At 42.6% G+C, this 18,560-nt stretch overlaps 1 protein-coding gene across 2 annotated transcripts in view; it reads left to right on the top strand.

Moving 5' to 3' along the window:
* Positions 1-301: 301 nt before the first annotated feature.
* The window catches only part of PIP4P2 (phosphatidylinositol-4,5-bisphosphate 4-phosphatase 2), a 54,434-nt gene continuing 36,175 nt past the window's right edge, over positions 302-18,560 (top strand). For both annotated transcript variants that reach the window (XM_025870814.2, XM_025870815.2), the window contains exon 1: positions 302-609. In XM_025870814.2, coding sequence (XP_025726599.1) covers positions 504-609 — 106 coding nt within the window. In that variant the 5' untranslated portion in view covers positions 302-503. The remainder of the gene's footprint in view (positions 610-18,560) is intronic.

The following is an 18,560-nucleotide window of genomic DNA, read 5'->3' as shown; positions in this document are numbered from 1 at the left end:
CTGTGTTTGCTGTAGTTCTTCTGTAATCAAGTCACAGGCCTTTTCTCTTACCCCCTTTCAGGTTGCTCTTTACCGTTCTTCCCCCTTTTCTCCTTAGTTAAGGAAATGTAAAGTACAAAGACAGGGAGAGTCGCAATCCCTTCCTCTCGCCTCCTCCGCCCCCCTTTCGGTTACTCCGCACCTTCCGTTCCCCGCCTTTCCCGAGCAGCCCTACTGTGTTCCCCGGCTCCTCCTCCTCGCCTTCTCCCAGCCTCCCCTCTCCCGGGCTTCTGCTTTCTCTCTCCCCTCCCCTCCCCCAGACTCTAGGCTTCCCAGCGCGCCGCCCTTCCCCCGCCTGCCGATCCCGCACCCTCCCCTCCCCCAGCCTCCGGCCTTGTGACACATCCCGGGTCCTCCCGGAGGCGGCAGCAGCGGCGGAACAGCGCTAGCCTCCACCTCCGCGGGAGCCGCAAGCCCCGGCTCAGCCTCCCCCCCGCCCCGGCCCCGCGGCTGCTGCAGCAGTCATGGCTGCTGATGGGGTGGACGAGCGCTCGCCTCTGCTGTCAGCATCCCATTCGGGAAATGTCACCCCCACAGCCCCGCCGTACTTACAGGAAAGCAGCCCCAGAGGTAAGGCCAGCTTGGACCTTTCTACTTTTGTAAGGAAAAGCCTAGAACGTTAAAGACCCGGGAGCTCTAGCTCCGAGGTGGAGGCGAGCCTCTCACTTGGGCTGGGAGACAGGGATGCTGACTGCGCCTTCCCGAGCCAGAGCCTGCTTGCCTGAGAGCTTCCCCGCAGGGCTTTTGGTGGGGTAGGGTGAGGTGTGAGCGTGAGTGTGTGCGTGTGCGTTTATTTCACCCCTTCTCACCCTCTGGGGTATGTGTGTCTGTGTGTGTATTTCACCACTTCTTACCCAGGGGTACAGGATGTGACATGAATTTCCCAGGCTGGGCTTTACCGTTTTAGAGCAGCCCCTAAGTGCAGCTGGAGGAGGGGCAAATCTTTCACAATCATTCATAAATCCTTTCAGGTTGCCGAGAAACCCCTAGTACTGCTCACCTTGGGATCTGTCCTTGAAAGGGCTTAGCTTGAAAAATATGCATATCCTGCTACCTCCCCCCCACCAGTGCTCTGTTCAGTCAGGGAATTGTTTTACCAAAAGGAATAGAATTAATCAATATTCCTAATATGTCCGAAATTCCTGCCCTTCCTTATTACTCCCCTTTCTTAGGAGTGTGTGTTAGCTTTAGTGGTGAATGAAGAAGAAAAGAAAGGAAGATGTAATATTTTTGATTCGTATCTGTGTGAGATGGAAATGAACTTACTTCTAAAAGTAACCCAAGTTAATCCTGCATGTATTTCTATTTATTTCACTTCTCAAGATGGAATCAAGAAAGATTTGATAGCCGTGGGATCTGAAGAAGTGTGTGTGTGTGTGTGTGTGTGTGTGTGTGTGTGTGTGTGTGTGTGTGTTGGGGGGGTTTGTTTAGCAAACTATTCAAAGATTTATCTTTGTTCCAAGCCTTTTAGTGGCTTTCTATAGTAGAAAGAAGGTGGAGTCAGGATTTATAGAAAAGGGAAGGCAAGACTTGAAAAAACCACTCAGAGTTATGAAAAGAATGGTCAAATATGGCACTTGCAAATGTAGCTTAAGTGGGTCTCTCTCTCTTTTTGGCTAATATGAGAGGAGTTTAAAAACCCAAGGAGACAAATGTTAATGCTTTTGAAAATATAGGCAGATCATGTTTCTTGTCACACAGCTTTTTCTAAGTTCAAGTCTGGAATTGGAGCAGTTGTAGAGCAGGTTGAACTTGTTTAGTATTTAAAATTTCCACTTCATGCATTACAACTTGAAAAGGAACAATCTAGGTCTTAATCAACACCTGACAAGAAGCAGGACAAAGGAAAAAGATGTTTAGCTATGAATAATTCAGTGTGATCAATGAGTTGAGAAATAAGGTGCAAAATGGAAAAGAGACTCACCTACAGAAAACCCACAAGTCATGTTTGTATTAAACTTGTGTTAGAGGACATCAGTTGGGGGAATTTCCTTTAATGCACAGGTTTGATATTAATATTTTACTGTTATCTAAATTGGATGGTCTAGAATAAGTTTAAATACTTATAAATGAATGTTTCAACTTTATCAAATCACCTTTTTAGGCAAAATATTTGCCATTTATTAAAAGACAAAGTTTGGATTTAAGCAACTGTCCTATAACAGATTTTCATGCCCTCTATCTTCTTTGTTTTTGTATTTTTAGTCATAGTGGCTAAATGATTCCCCAAAAATATTCATGCCCATGGACCTGCTTATAGATTTATTTATCATTTGCTGTGTATTTGTCTAATATGATAAGATCCCCTCAAACTACACAATAAGGTACAAATTGCAGTTCAGCCACTGAGAAAAAGAAGTTTCATTCCAGACAGCTAAGTAACTGAAGAAATTCAATGTATTAAAAAACAAAATTCAGTGAGTAAATTTTAAAGATCTTATGGGCTTTATTTAATGATTCATGACTCTATAGCATCCATCTAACAGAAAGGAGCTTCAAAAAGGTGTACTAAATGAAAGACTTCCGTAGGCAGAAGGGAGTGGGGGAAAGGAAGTTACACTGGCAAAAAGTGGATTGGTTGTGGCAAGATAGATCACTTTCCTTTAGGGCATGGCAGTGGTCTATCAGGCAGATGACCTCACTAGTGCTAATAAGGCAGTTCCTGACTGACTTTAAGATTCCATTCCTGGAAGAAGCCAAAAGTGTAATTAAGTCTCTGGTGATGTGGAGCTTAGCCTAAGTGCCTCCATTTTGAGCCTGTTATCTTGTTTTTAACAAATGATTTAGCAAAAAGCCGTTTCTGCCTTATGGTAGAATATAGTTTTGTTTTGTTTTGTTTTGTTTTAACTGGTGAATAAGACAGGTTAGATAATTAGAAACACTAATTTCATGTGGCATAATACCTAGGAAGCAAGAAGCATAAATGAGAAGTAAAGACATTTTATGTATTGGCATTTTTGTCAGAATATCTTTTCTCAAATAACAAATAAGCATCTTCATAAATATTTTGAGTAATACATAAGATCTGATTCTAGGAGACCAATGTTATTTACTTATTCGTTAATTTAATGGGCAGCATGATGCACCAGAGACTGCTCTAGGTCAACAAAACCGACCAAACCCATCCCTTCTTGGAGCCCATGTTGAAGTGGGAAAAAAGAATAAAGAAACACAGGGCTGAATTATTATTGTAGGAAACACTCCGTCGTTTGACCAGATGTTTTCAGTAGTTTACAAGAATTAGAGTTGAAGGTTGGGATTTAAAAGACCAGAATAGAATGTACTTTTTGATAATGAACTTTGGTTTATGATACCATTCATAATTACAGATTTTTTTTAAAGTAGTTAAGAGCCATAACTAGTGAATATTTTCTCCAATCAAACTCTTTGCTGTTGTGTCACCATCTAAGGACAGGAACGTTAGCTCTTCCTCGGAGGTGAAATATTCCGTTTTAAGTTGAAAGCTGGTGAAGTGTTTATTTATAGACAGGTTATTGATAATGTAGTGGGAAGCAGTTAGTTTTTTGCATTTGGTTTTAGCACAATGAGAATCACGTGTGGTCTGTGTAACAGTCCGCCTGGGTTTCTAAGTGGAATGCTTCTAGTGGTCTTTATTGTCAATATTCGATTCCTGCATAGAGTAGGAGATCACCTTTCCTGTGATTAAAATGCTCCGTTGGGTACATGTGTCAGCTTTTGTTAAGGCATAGAAATTACAATCAAAGACAGTTTTAGGCTCATTTAAAAAAAATATTGGAAGAAATACGACAGAACTTACACAATTTGGCTATATTTAATTGATTTCTTTACTATCTGCTGATTTTACAGGTAGGATGTGGCAAAAGAATATGACCTTTACATTTATGAGACTTCCTCTGTGAAAATGGTTTATATTTGGGGTTGTCTAATTATCTATATATTTACCTTGGGAATGTGATTACTTCACTATAATTTTAGAGGAGTTGTTATACAGAGACAGTTTCCTTTACTTAGTTTAGTTCATTCATTCAGCAAATAAATATTTGAGTACTAGCCAAGCTCTGTGTGGTAGGATGGGAAAAACAGATATGACCCCCCTTCCAGTCTAATGAGGGACATTGAGACACAAATTACATAATCATTTTAACAAATGCAGAGGGCAGTAGGGGTGAGGACAGTGCCAGAAATGGACCCGGTGCCGTGAAAGTATGGAATAAAAAGATTTAACCTGGTTAGGGAAGACAGGAAAAGCTTTCCTGAGACTTCACTGAGATTTTTAAAAGTTGAACTTGGCAACGGGGGGGGGGGGGGGGGGGGTGGACGGGAAGAACATTCTAGACTAAGAAAACAGTATGTACGAAAGCCTTTAGGAGGGTAGAGTATGGGAAGTACAAGGAACCGAAACAAGGCCGGTGTGGCTAAAGTGAAAGCACCAACAGGGAATGTATTGCAAAATGGGATTGGGGAAGTGGGTGTGGTTGATATTCTCTAAAGACCCACCTCTTACTCCAAAGAGCCGTGCTTTTTGATATTCAAGTCCTTGGATAGGTCCCCTCCTTGAATCTGGACTGACCCTGTGATTCAATTTTGATTTACAGAATAAAGTAAAAGAGAGCTGAATGACTTTGGAGACTAGGTCATTAGAGGTCTTGCAGCTTTCACCTTAGTCTCTTATAAAGTGCACCCTGAGGAAAATTAACTTGTCTTGTAAGAATTTGAATGCACTGAAACTACCTTGCTTTGAGGAATCCCTAGCTAGACACGTGGGGAGACTACATGGAGAGAGGGATGCCTGACCAGCTCTCAGACATGTGTGTGAAGAAGCCATCCTGGATGCCCAGCCCAGTTGGGCCTTCAGATGATTCCAACCCAAGCCAAATTTTTATTGTACCTGCATGATAGATTCTAGATGATTACCATTCAGCTCAGGCAGAACAATCCACAGAATCATGAAAGGTAGTATTAAACTGTTGTTTTAAGTCACTAAGTTTTGGGGTGATTTGTTCTGCAGCAACAGATGACCAGAACAGTAAGTATTGTTCAGTCCAGGCAGGGTATTATTGGTCATGTTGAGAAATTTTGCCTTCAGCAAAGGGATGATCTGGTTAGATCTTTATTATTATTATTATCATTATTTAAATTGAAATATAGTTGGCACACAATGTTACATTCATTTTAGGTGAAGAACACAGTGATTAGTGTTTATGATATGCTATCTCGCCACATGTGGCTACATCTGTCACCATTCAACACTATTATAGTACCATTGATGATATTCCCTGTGCTGTACCTCTTATCCATGTGACTTATTCATTTCATAATTGGAAGCCTATATCTCCCACTTCCCTTTCTCCATTTTGCCCCCCCGCCCCCCACCCTCTGGCCACCATCAGTTCTCTGTATTTACGGATCTGTTTCTTTTTTTTTTTTTTTAAGATTTTATTTATTTATTTGACAGAGAGAGACAGCGAGAGAGGGAACACAAGCAAGGGGAGTGTGAGAGGGAGAAGCAGGCTTCCTGCTGAGCAGGGAGCCGGATGCAGGGCTCAATCCCAGGACCCTGAGATCATGACCTGACCCGAAGGCAGACGCTTAACGACTGAGCCACCCAGGCGCCTCTGTGGATCTGTTTCTGCTATTTGTTTTGTTTTTTAGATTCCATATATAAGTGAAGTAATACGGTATTTGTCTTTGTCTTATTTCACTTAGCATAAGACCCTCTTGGTCCATCCATGTTGTCCTACATGGCAACATCTTATTCTTTTTTTTATGGCTGAATAATATTTGAATGTGTGTGTGTGTGTGTGTGTGTGTGTGTGTGTGTGTACCACATCTTCTTTATCCATTCCTATGTTGATAGACACTTAAGTTGCTTCCATATCTTAGCTATTGTAAATAATGCTGTAGTAAACATGGAAGTGCATATATCTTTTTGAATTAGTGTTTTCATTTTCTCTTGGTAAATACCCAGTACTGGGTGGAATTACTGGATCATATGCTATTTCTATTTTTAATTTTTTGAGAAACCATATTGTTTTCCACAGTGGTTGCACCAACTTACATTCCCACTAACAAAGCACAAGGGTTCCTTTTTCTCCACATCCTCACTAACACTTGTTTCTTGTGTTTTAGATACACAGGTGTAAGATGATAGCTCATTGTGGTTTTGATTTGCGTTTCCCTGATGACTAATGATGTTGAGCATCCTTTCATGTGTTTATTGGCCATCTGTATGTCTTCTTTGGAAAAATGTCTATTTTTTTTAAAGATTTTATTTATTTGACAGAGAGAGAGAGCACAAAGAGGGCGAGTGGTGGCGGGAGAGGGAGAAGCAGGTTCCCCATCAAACAGGGAGCCTGATGCCGGGCTCGATCTCAGGACCCTGGGGTCATGACCCGAACCGAAAGCGGACACTTAACCAACTGAGCCACCCAGGCGCCCCGGAAGAATGTCTATTTTTATTATTTTTTAAATCACTCTATTTCTGGATTAGAGTGTGAATGAGAGGGGAGCGAGAGTCGATGAGGATAGATGGCTCAAGTGGCTACAGTATGATTCAGGCAGATTTGAATAACTGTGATGATAGCAGGGACCCAGGGGGGTGGAGGAGGAGAGACAAGATGATGTTAAGGGAGTAGACGGCTTGATGGTAGAGGCTTGATGGTAGAGCGGCTGTGAGAGTGAGAGGGAAGTGGCAAGGGAATCTTGCCTGAACGTTTATGTCCTCTCAAAATTTAGGTTGAACCTCTAAACCCCAAGGTGATGGTAGCAGGAGGTGGGGCCTTGGGGAGATAGTGTGTGTGTGAGTTCTGCCGTCCACAGCCTGAGGGTGGGGATGCCTCGCTGAGACAGAACGCCAGAAGAGCAGCAGGTTTTGGGGAACACAGATCATGAGCTTAGTTTTAGCTGTGAGACATTTAAGATGTTTTCAAATATCCAAGAAGAGATGGCAGATAGGCCATTGCATCCACAGGTGTAGACCAGAGAAAGGAGGCCTGGGCTGAAAAATATCAAATTGTGTTATTTGCATATTGGTAACAGCTAAATAGATGGATGTTGGTTCAGAGCTTCCCAAGGCCCCACTGGTGTACCAAGCAAGGTGCTGAGATAGAACATATAGGGGTTAAGATACTGGTTCTCCTCAGTCCTTAGAACAGCCGAAGCCTTTAGGCCAGAGGCCTCCAGCTCCGCATAGCTATAAACCTATTGTCACTTTCTCTGGGTACTGAGATGTAAAAAAAGTTTGGGAAGCTATGTACGAGACTACTTAGGGAGAAAAAATAAAAAGAAGAGAGCCTAGGACAAAGCTTTGAGAAACTCCCACATTCAATGACTAGTTAGAGAAAGATGAGTCTCCAAGAAGACTGATAAGTCGCTTCCAGGCAGGTCAGAGGAAAACCAAAAGACTCTACTGTCACAGAGACAAGGAGAAGAGAACACTTCAAGAAAGAAGCAGTCAAACATGTCCAAAGCTGCAAAGAAGAGCAAATAGATAAGGATTCAGAAATGTCTTTTGAATTAGTGACGTCAGGGAGAATTGTTTCTATGTGTTTATATTCAAATCCTTTGTAAAGAATTGAAGACTTCTTCGTTTCCATCTAATGTAGTACTCCAATGTAGATTTACTTTAATTGTAAAAGCACTTCAAAGCCACTTCACCCCCAGGAAGAGGCTAATACTCCTTTATGCTGAAACACTTAGGTTTCCTATGAAACATAATTAGAAAGGCCCTGTCCTTTTCTTGTCACCTTTGTTTCACTTTTTAAAAAAATGTGTAAATTTGAAATTGCTTAAGAACATGTTTTCAGTGGCTAGAGACTAAATTGGCTTCTGGTTTAAGAGATAAGTTATTTACTATGTACTCCTGTGCTTTTCACTTAGAAACTGGATAGTAAATAAGGTGTATTTATAGTGAGCCTCTTCTGTCCTCTACCTGGAGAAATCTGAAGTTAGAAATGGTGCCTTAGTTTAAAGTGGGGCGAAGTCGCATCTCACTTAGAACTATGTTCTGTACTAGACTAGAGTTCTTTTGAGTGTCTTAGTTTAGGTTGCTGTCACAGAATACCCACACACGGCGTGGCTTAAACACCAAGCATTTATTTCTCACAATTCTGGAGGTTGGGAGGTCCAAGATCCAAAGTGCCAACAGATTCCGTGTCTGGTGAGAGCTGGTATCAGGTTGCAGAGGGCTGACTTCCTGTATCCCCCTCACTTGGTGGAGAGAGAGCCGGAGAGCGCTCTCCCATTCCTTTCCTAACAGCACTAAACTCATGCATGAGGGCTCCACTCTCATGACCCGATTATCTCCCCAAGGCCCCACCTCCTGCTACCATCACCTTGGGGTTTAGAGGTTCAACCTAAATTTTGAGAGGACATAAACGTTCAGTCCATTGCACTGAGTTAGAGTTCTTGACTATATTTGGGCCATCTATTAAATTTCCGAACCTCCTTGCATCCTTGCAGAGTTTAGGGTTGGCAGGAAAAGATGATGCAGACCCGGGGCCCTACACCACATGCATAACCCACTGTAAGGTTAGATTAACTTTTCATTTTATTTGCCAAGGATTCTGAAACCCACTGGAAGCCAGGTTGTCCTAATGAGCAGAGATAGAGGCAGCATATTTGAGAGCAGTTCCCTGCCCCTCCCCGAAGGCCTCAATAGGGGTATGCACCAGCTGTGAAACGGAGCGTGGAGGGTCTTGCTGAAGCTTGATTTTGTGATATGCTGAAGCTAGTGCCACATTTTAGGAGAGTTTTTTCAAATCTGTTCTTGAATCAAAATCTGCTTCACTGAGGCTACATCGTTAAGGGAAAATAGAGCCCAAGCATTGGTGAAGGGTATCTGCTTCCAGTTTTCCAGTATTGTGGCAAGCCCATTTCCTATTCTCATCCTTTCCTATTATTTGGCAGGCATCAGTCTCCGTGATTTTCTTTTTATTCTATTTTATAATGCCCACATTTCCTCCTGGCTCTACCCGCATCTTTAATGCATTAATCAAGATGTGTTTCATTCAGTCCATCATCCTTTCAATCTTCGAGTGCCTATTATACTGTTCCAGATGCTTGGGAGCTTACATTCCCGCTAGAGTTACATCCAGTGAGCACTATAGTTTCTGAGAGTGAAGAAAATAAAGCAGGGCATGAGGATGGAGAGTAACTGGCTGCGTGGGGAATGTTTCAGATTGCCTCGGGAAAGAGACCTCAGAGATGACAATTGCTCAGAGACCTGAAAAATTCGTTGGAATTAACCATTGGAAGACAGAGGAGGAATGTGCCAGGCCACTGGAACAGCAGGGGTAAAACACGACACTGTTGCAAAATACAGAGGGCAGTAGGCTAGAGCGTGATGACTTAGGGCCTAAGTGTGGCAGAAGGGACTGGGGGACTGGACTAGGGAAGACAAAGGAGATTTGGTAGGTCATTGTCAGAGCTGTGGTTGTGTTCTGAGGGTAATGGGAAGCCATGGGGGGTTTGGAGCAAAGGAGAGACATGAAATACTTGGTTTTTAAGAAAATCATCCTGGGGGTACCTGGGTGGTTCAGTTGGTTAAGTATCCAACTCTTAATCTGAGCTCAGGTCATGATCTCAGGGTTGTGCGATTAGGCCCTGTGTCGGCCTCCACGTTGGGTGTGGAACCTGCTTACGATTCTCTCTCTCCCACCCCCCTGCCCCTCCCTCCCTTCAAAAAAAAAAGAAGGAAAGTCATCCTGGTTGGTATGTGGAGAATGGACTACTGGGGGAAAAATAAGACCCTAAGAAGACATGAGACTAATCAGGAGGCTGTTAATGTGGCATAGGCAAGAGGTGATGGTGGTCTGAACCAGGGTGGAGGTGATGGAGACAGTGGGATGTGGCTGGATTCAGGACATATTAAACATAAAGCAGCAGGACTTGCTGTTGGATTAAAGATGGATGGAAAGAAATCACAAAGCTCCAGAAATGACCCAAGCAACTAGGAAAAAACTGTGCTTTTTTCTAAGGTAGACAAACAGGAGAGGGAGTTAGGTATGTGGGGCGGGGGGAAGGAGGACAGTGGAAATCAATATTCTGTTTTAGACATGTTGAGTTTGAAATACCTTTGGTCCTCACTTAGTTGGAGGTGTCAAGTAGGCAGGTGGATGCACAAGTCTGGAGTGTGAGGAGACCTCAGGGCTGGAGAGTAAATTTTATTCAACAATTATTTATCATCACTGTGAGAACACTTCACTGTGGTGAGAAGTGATGTTCTCCATTTCCCATTTATTTCCAAGGGCTCTACATGTTGTTTTCAGGAGAGTCAAACTTTTAGGGTAGAGCATTCCATTAAAGTCTTGCAAGATTGCCAGATGGATACAGATGTTAGCCAGATGAATACAGATGTTCGAGAGGCGAGTTAGCCAGATAGATGTTCCTAACTGTCTTTGAGGGCAATAAGCAACTATCGGGAAAGTGATCTAAACGGGGAAAAGCAGACAACACTGGATGCAGCTTTGAGCTCAGCTGTTTTGTGTTTTACTTTTGTAAGGGTGAAGAGATGTTGCATACATTGGGAATGACATCCCTTTAATAGCTCTTAAGAGGGAATACCTTCTACCTGCTGTTCTCTGTTCTTTTGAGAGAATTTCTCTACTTTTTTTTGGGGGGGTGGGGAGATACATTGGAGTTTGTGTTGCTTTGGCACATTAAAAGATTCTTTCCCTGATTGCTGTTGTAAAGTGAATTTCTATAAGAATAAAAAAAAAAAGTGAAAAAGAAATGGAAAGCATGGCTCCTCTTCCTGGCCTTCAGGTAAGTTGGTCAAGCATTGCATAACGACATCCCTTTATAGTCTCAGGGGTGATCTTGCCACCAGGTATGGTTTCGCCTGAGGGACCTGACACTTGAGTTCTCTCTGCCAGTGATCAGCTCTTGACCTTAGAATAGTTACCTTCCATCTTTGTGCCTCAGTTTCCTACCTGACGAGGAGCGATTTAGTATGTTCCTTTTTGCTTTTATGTACTGTGACACAGTTGTTCTTGGTAAGGAATCTGGATACATCTAGGAGAATGGATCTATAACTTTTTTTTTTAAAGATTTATTTATTTATTGGACCGAGAGAGGGAACACAAGCAGGGGGAGTGGGAGAGGGAGAAGCAGGCTTCCCGCCGAGCAGGGAGCCCGATGCGGGGCTCGAACCCAGGACCCTGGGACCATGCCCTGAGCTGGAGGCAGACGCTTACCGACTGAGCCCCCCAGGCCCCTGGGTCTATAACTTTCAAGTACAGGTGGTTGTTACCTTACCTCTTCTACCTCCAATGTCTCTCATTCACGTAAATTCCTATTCCATTATCCTTTGAAAATTGGAAAGATTCTATATTGAACATTAAAGAGTATTACATGGCTTTTTTAAGCATTGGAAGCCCAACCAGCATGCAGTATTTTATTCTGTAGGATGTATTTGTATGTGCCACCTGACTGTTTAGGGCGTTCTATCAAAGCATGTATTTCTAAAGCTTATGGCAAAATCCTGCTTCTTCCCATACTTTGTCAAGTTGAGATATTTAAGCTTGGTAGACTCATAATAGGGATTTTAAAACTGTGTACAAGAAAGCCTCTAATTGTTCAACATTTGACCATGTGATTTCTACAGAGGGAGAATTTAGGGGGAGGTGTGTGACAAGATGAAATTTTATAGTTTCTGAGATTAAATACGAAGATTTCACAATCCAGAGGAAAAGCAACACATGGGGATGGCAGTGAGTAGATTTAAAGCAAGAAGACTTTCACAAACACCTGAGTCATTATTAATCTTAGGCCATAGGATGTTTCCCAAAAAACACACTGATTTCTACTGAGCTGAATGGATGCTACCAATTAATACAAAAGTATTTCAAAAATTTATAGGAAAATGATTTTTCAAATTTACAGAATTCAGGGATCCTGTTCTGGTGATTCTCCATATAGAATACTTTGCCATGCTCAACAAAAGAGTATTTGCATTTGTTACCAGCCCTAAATGAAGACATAGGTTATTATTAAACTCTTAGACATACCTGAATACAGGATGACCTAAGTGCCATGTTTTAGAGCATTCCCCACATCTCTGTATGGGTCCTTGCCCTTGCACTTTGCATTTCAGTGTGTTGTGTTTGATTTGGTCCATTACTCCAGCCTGTCAAGGTCTTAATGGGAGGGATCCTGTTCTGAAATGGAAAACACCTCACTGTGTGTACATGCTTCTCCTTAAGACCATACTCATTGCCTCAGACTGGTATCACTTATTAGCCACTTCTAATCTTTTCTAGATAAAGATATACTGTTTACTTCCTATGAGGAAATGAGTAGGAAAGGGATTTTGGAATCTAAAACATTCAAATTCTATGCATTCATCGAAGCCATTTTCTTTCATATAATTCTTTCTAATCTCTATTACTGGAAGATCTATATTCCCAAACAATATCTCTCAACATTTCCATTGTATATCTTTTTTTTTTTTTTTTTGAGAGAGCGAGTGTGGAAAGGGGTGAGGGGCAGAGGGAGAGGGAGAATCCCAAGCAGGCTTCATGCTCAGCATGGAACCCCACACAGGGCATGATCCCATGATCCAGAGATCAGGACCTGAGCAGAAATCAAGAGTTGGATGCTTAACCAACTGAACCACCCAGGTGCCCCTCCATTCTATATCTTAATATTTATTTGTTTATATGAGCCTGTTAGGGAGACAAGGAAGGAGATAGGGTTCCTGTATCTTTCATCACTGAGTCCCTTTCATAGCCCCTTGCAAACGATCTTATACATCTAGGCACTCAACAAATGTGGAATGAATGAATGATAGACTGAGAAAGCAAGAAAGGATGGCATGATGGGGATTTTGAAGTCACTCAGGGAGTGAAGGTTTTGCAGCTCAAGTTAACAGGAGAGCAAAAACAAAGTGAGCCAGCGGAGCAGACAGCCAGATCTCCTTCCACCTTAGAAATGCCCGCATGGCAAAGGAAGGAGCTCCAGGGCTATACCGTCTGCTGGCTGTAATGAGGAACTTACTCTCCTGGATTAACTTCTGGATTTCTTTAGCAATCTCTGTATTTTGAAATGAAATTTTAACCCATGAGGTAAAAATATCTAAGCACTAGAATTTAAGGGACTTGGGGCGCCTGGGTGGCTCAGTTGGTTAAGTGTCTACCTTCGGCTCAGGTCATGAGCTCAGGGTCCTGAGATCAAGCCACACATCTGGTCAGGCTCTCTGTTCAGTGGGGAGCCTGCTTCTCCCTCTCCCTCCCTCTCCCTGTTCCCCCTGCTTGTGCTTCCTCTCTGTCAAATTAAATAAATAAATAAATAAATAAATAAAATTTTCAAAAACAAAAAGAATTTAAGGAACTTACTAAATATCTTTATATACTTACTGTATGCTTAAAAATTAAATACTGGTTTTAAGAAGTTCATTTCACTCCATTTTTGTGTCTGATTTTGCTTAGATTTATGGTGAATATGTGCCAAATTCCAAAATTACTGAACTGTTGACTTCATCTAGAATCTTTTAATCCCTAAGTCATTTTTTAAATGGGTGAAATATTTAAGATAGGAAAATACTGAGTATTATATTATCATTCATATATCCTTACCATCTAATTATGCTGGACCTTGGGTTTTTTTTTTTTTTTTTAATTTTACTTATTTATTTATTTGACAGAGAGAGAGAGAGCACAAATGGGCAAGCAGCAGGCAGAGGGAGAAGCAGACTCCCTGCTGAACAGGGATCAGGACCTGGGCTGAAGGCAGACGCTTAACCAACTGAGCCACCCAAGCACCTGGGTTTTGTTTTGTTTTGTTTTGTTTTAAAGTAATCTCTATGCCCATAGTGGGGTTTGAACTCACAACCCTGAGATCAAGAATCACATGCTCTACCCACTGAGCCAGCCAGGTGCCCTGATTATGTTGGAACTTATTCTGCCATGCTGTTTCATATATTGAAGCAAATAAAATTATGAATCTGGTTGAACTTTTTTCCCTTCCTCACATACTGAGGTCATTTTCCCTCCTATACTCTCTCTTATCTAAAATGTCTTGTAACAGATTTGGGGCTCAGTTATATTTGATTATATTTTAGAACTGATTTATGAATACTTGTAACCTGTAAGTTATCATTTAGTGTGCATACTTAGTTATATGTAAAGGAGTGTCTTCCTTTTTTTTAGAAATGCAGTCTTTAGAAATGTAGATACATAGTGAAAATGAGCTGTCTAGGAAGAATGACAGAATAGGAATTCTTTATCTCCTTAGGCTATAGGAGGAGTTTCTTAATTTCTAGTTAAGTCCATTTTTTGCCCTGGGAACAACAATTTCTTTTTCTTTTTTTTTTTTTTAAAGATTTCATTTATTTATTTGACAGAGAGACACAGCGAGAGCAGGAACACAAGCAGGGAGAGTGGGAGAGGGAGAAGCAGGCTTCCCGCCGAGCAGGGAGCCCGATGTGGGGCTCGATCCCAGGACCCTGGGATCATGACCTGAGCTGAAGGCAGATGCCCAACGACTGAACCACCCAGGCGCCCCAACAATTTCTTTTTCTGTACTGAAAGTAAATGTCTCTCTATTTTTCTTGAAACACATGCTTTCTTAGAAGCAATATTGCAAAGAACAGATTATGAATGTGGCCATGCATGTAAACAATATGATTGCCCATAAGTCATGTCAGAAAAAAATTGCATCTTTTGAAATAGAAATAAACACAGTTGTTGATAAAGTGAAAGAATACATAATTTGGGGCCCTTGGGTGGCTCAGTCGGTTAAGCATCTGCCTTCAACTTAGGTCATGGTCCCAGGGTCCTGGGATCGAGTCTCGCATCGGGCTCCCTGCTCAACGGGGAGCCTCCTTTTCCCTCTTCTGCTCCCCCTGCTTCTGCTCTCTCTCTCTCTGTCAAATAAATAAATAAAATCTTAAAAAAAAAGAAAACATAACTTATTTACTGTCAATACTTGAAGAAAGCGCCAGTGCCACAGATGAAATGCATTATTAGAATGAGGCAGAAATATTGCCTTATGAGAAGCAGAGAGGGCAGAGCAGAAATTTGTCTTCCAGGAACTGGCCATTGGCAGGTCAGTGGGCATCCTTGCTGGCATCCCCAGTTATGTGGCAGTGTTTTGATACGGCCCAAATGCCTGAGACCAGGAAGGGAGGGAAAGAAAGAGATTAATAGCTCAGAGTGGAATTCAGTCCCCATCATTACCTGCTAGAGAAAACGCCTGGTTTGCTGTTGCCTTGGGGCCTGCCGTGGGCACACATAAGCTCTTACAAGCAGTATTGGAGGCATTCGGATGTAGATTGATATTGGTTCCAAGCTGATATTACAACCACACTCAATAAGGTTAGGCTGTTTCTCTAGAGCTACTGTTTGGAGAAAGGAGCTAAAGGTAACAGTGGAGAAAGGTTGTGGTATTGGAGGAAAGCTGAACTGTGCTAGACTGACTCTGCCACCAGCCTCCTCTGCCCTTGCCACCAGCCCGCACCCCTGACACATACTCTGCCTTAGGCAGAATTAGATGCCCTCTTCTGTGCTCGCAAAGCCCCCATGCACGTCCTTATCAGAGCACTTAGCACACCCAGTTATACTGGCACTTTTCCTGTCTTTCTCCATGTTAACAACATAAGTCCTTGAAGCCCTGGAGCCTGTCTCACTGCACACGGCGTTCCGGATGTTCCTCTAGGGCTGCGCCTGGTGCATGGTAGATGCTTGTGACCCAGCGCGTGCTCACTACCTCCTGGGAACCCGCCACGGTGTGCCTGGCTGGCTGCTGCTTTCCTCCTGAACGGAGCTGAAGGCCTCTTGACTTTCTCTGGCATCAGAGCGTAGAGCAGGGCTTTGTATCACACCTCCTCAGTTACAGAACTAGGAGTGCCTGGGAGCAGCAGTCCAACGTAGAAAATAAGCAAATCGATGTAGTAGGGTGTGGGCATGCACATTTCATCTCATAAATTCACGCCGACAGCCTAACTCCCTAAGCCTTTGATTCTTCTTCCGCGCCAGGCTAGCTGCGTTCTGATGTCACAAGTCCATTAAACGTAAGGCCGAGTCTCACCAACAGACAAGCAAACTGACAAGAGAGCTACTTCCAGCTTTAAAACAAACATCGAATCCAGAGCATCTGGTAAATGCACCCTATGATTAAATTTGGCTCAACTCAGTGTTATGTTCCATCCTCTGGTTTGACACTCTTAGGATCTACCCCTACACATATTCTCGCAAGTTTCTGACAATATATATTTTCAAAACCTTGCAATTCTCTTGATGTATAAGCTGCTGCTTCCTAGTCATGCTTTCTACTTGTCCTCCTGGAACGTGTTGAGATCTGAGCTTAGTTCTGTGTTTTGAGGCAACCAGAGGTGAGGATGAGTCTTAAGGAGAATGGCTGTCCACTAGCGAGACAGTTTTCCTGTGAGGGAAGGCTTGTCTCTTCAAACACAAGGAGAAAAGCTGCTTTCTACTCATAAGGGAAGCTCAGAGTGACTCAGAGTTTCTCACCTCTGTTTGGCTACAACTAGATGTCTGTTACATGTTTCAGGGGTCCACTCCTTCACAATCAGTGTTCCAACTTTCACAGAGAGCTTGGTAAGCCTGTGGATTTACCTGACATTATAATTTTGAAATCTACACAATTGAATTTGTGTTTGATTTACAGCAGGATAAGCCCTGTGACAAGTAGATATAAAGGATACTTTTAGGGCTGCAATAGAAGTTCTCTGGTTCTCTGACCATGACTTGAGCTGAGTTTAAAGACCTGAGCTTCTCATTTCCTTTCTGTAAATGCTCCAGTGTATTCATGGGAATCAACCCCATATCACAATCTGTATAGTAATTATTACTGCCATATGGTCTAGTGAAGGAGCCACAACCATCACAGTCATCTATAGGGGATAATCTGATTCATCAGGATGCCACCGCAAGCCATCAATTTCTACCATACTGTGTCCCACTGGTAAAGGAGCTCAGCACTGCGTTTGAGCCCAAGGCATGATCAAACCATTTCTCCAATCCCATTTTTTGTAAAGATTTATTTATTTGAGAGAAAGAGATAGAGAGAGAGAGAGAGAGAGCAGGGGGAGGGGCAGAGGGAGAGTGTGAGAGAGAATCTCAAGCAGACTCCTCACTGATCACTGAGCCGATGTGGAGCTTGATCCCACGACCCTGAGATCAGACCTGAGCCCAAATCAAGAGTTGGATGCCCAACCAACTGAGCCACCCAGGCGCCCCCTCCAATCCCATTTTTGAGGGTCAATTTCCTGGGATTACTCTTGGCATGAGTTTTTGTATCAGTTAAGACCTGAAGATAGAAACCATACAATGGAATATAATAAAATTGTTAATTATGTATGAAGTTGTTCACTAGGTACTTAAAAGGTAAAAATACTATACTGAGGTATCAAGTAGGTATCAGATGTAGGAAGCAGCTACCATGAGGACTAGGACTGAGAGAACAGAGGGAAGGGATTAGAGCCAGTAAGATGTAATAATTTAGAGGTGGGGTTCTACAGAACTGAGACATGACTTCTAAGAGGCACTGGCCAGCTGGTGCTGATGTCCCTGAGCTCTGGAGAAAGTGCACCTCGGAAAGGGCTGTGAGTCCCTTCTTCCTCCCCCAACCTTTCAGGCTCCCTTTATCACCTCCTGTTCACAGATGTAGCCTGCAGCCAGCTGGCAAAGCTACAGTGTGGTCTGCAGAATTTCGGCTCCAGCATGACAAAGCAGAGAAGGGTAGATTGGGAGCTAAGGGTCAGTAAGGTAATAAGTAGCATGTTTACCCTTCCATGCTGACTTCAGCTCGATGGAACCTTCTGAGGGTTTCATGGTTCTGGAAGAACCCAAGAGTCTCCCAGAATAGTTTTATTTCTTTGGTTTCACAGAGGGGAGGAACAGAAGGTGGTCTTCCCCTTCTCAGTGCACAGCTGGACTGGAGAGGTTTCACCCTGGATGTAGAAAACCCATACTAACCAGGCTCACTCTGTCCCTAATCCATATTCTCCACAAAGATCCTAAGGAGGAGAAAAAGCCAGCCAGGGCTTTCCTCACAGGCTGGCCCTTTACACTTTGCTTACTCATCCTGTAATCATAGTGTCCTAAAATATCTCATTTTAATTGGATGTCATGTTTCAATTTTGGTACCACATCTTTGTCAGGGGCCTGAAGGGGTGAGTATAAAGAATGCATTAATGAAGTAAGTGAATTAAACTGGAAAAGATTGCCATCGAAGAGGCTTATAAAGGAATAACTGAGCTAAGAAAGGCCAGAGCAATCCAGCAAAAACAATTTCAACCTTTAAGATGCTGGAGGATATATCTGGTAAAAAAAAAAATGAAGTATGGGTTAATACACTAGGATGAATTAGCAGGACAAGCGGCTGTTTGGCATAAAACAGATAAATTAGGTCTGTGTTTATGATGGGAAAGTGTAATTTGATCACCTGTGGGTTTACAGAATAATAATGGTTCCTTTGGAGTGTTTCAGGAAGACCATTATGTATTCCTTGTGATCCATATTCTTTCATATCATCTCTTTATGAGTCTCGGTTTTTCTATCAAGTTTTTATTATCATGA

Source organism: Callorhinus ursinus, unplaced genomic scaffold, assembly GCF_003265705.2.
Source record: "Callorhinus ursinus isolate GAN/ISIS: 27379988/994484 unplaced genomic scaffold, GSC_fseal_2.0 scaffold5, whole genome shotgun sequence".
NCBI classification, from domain to species: Eukaryota; Metazoa; Chordata; class Mammalia; order Carnivora; family Otariidae; genus Callorhinus; species Callorhinus ursinus.
Note: the sequence above shows the minus strand (reverse complement) of the source record. Positions and strands in the feature narration are given on the sequence as shown.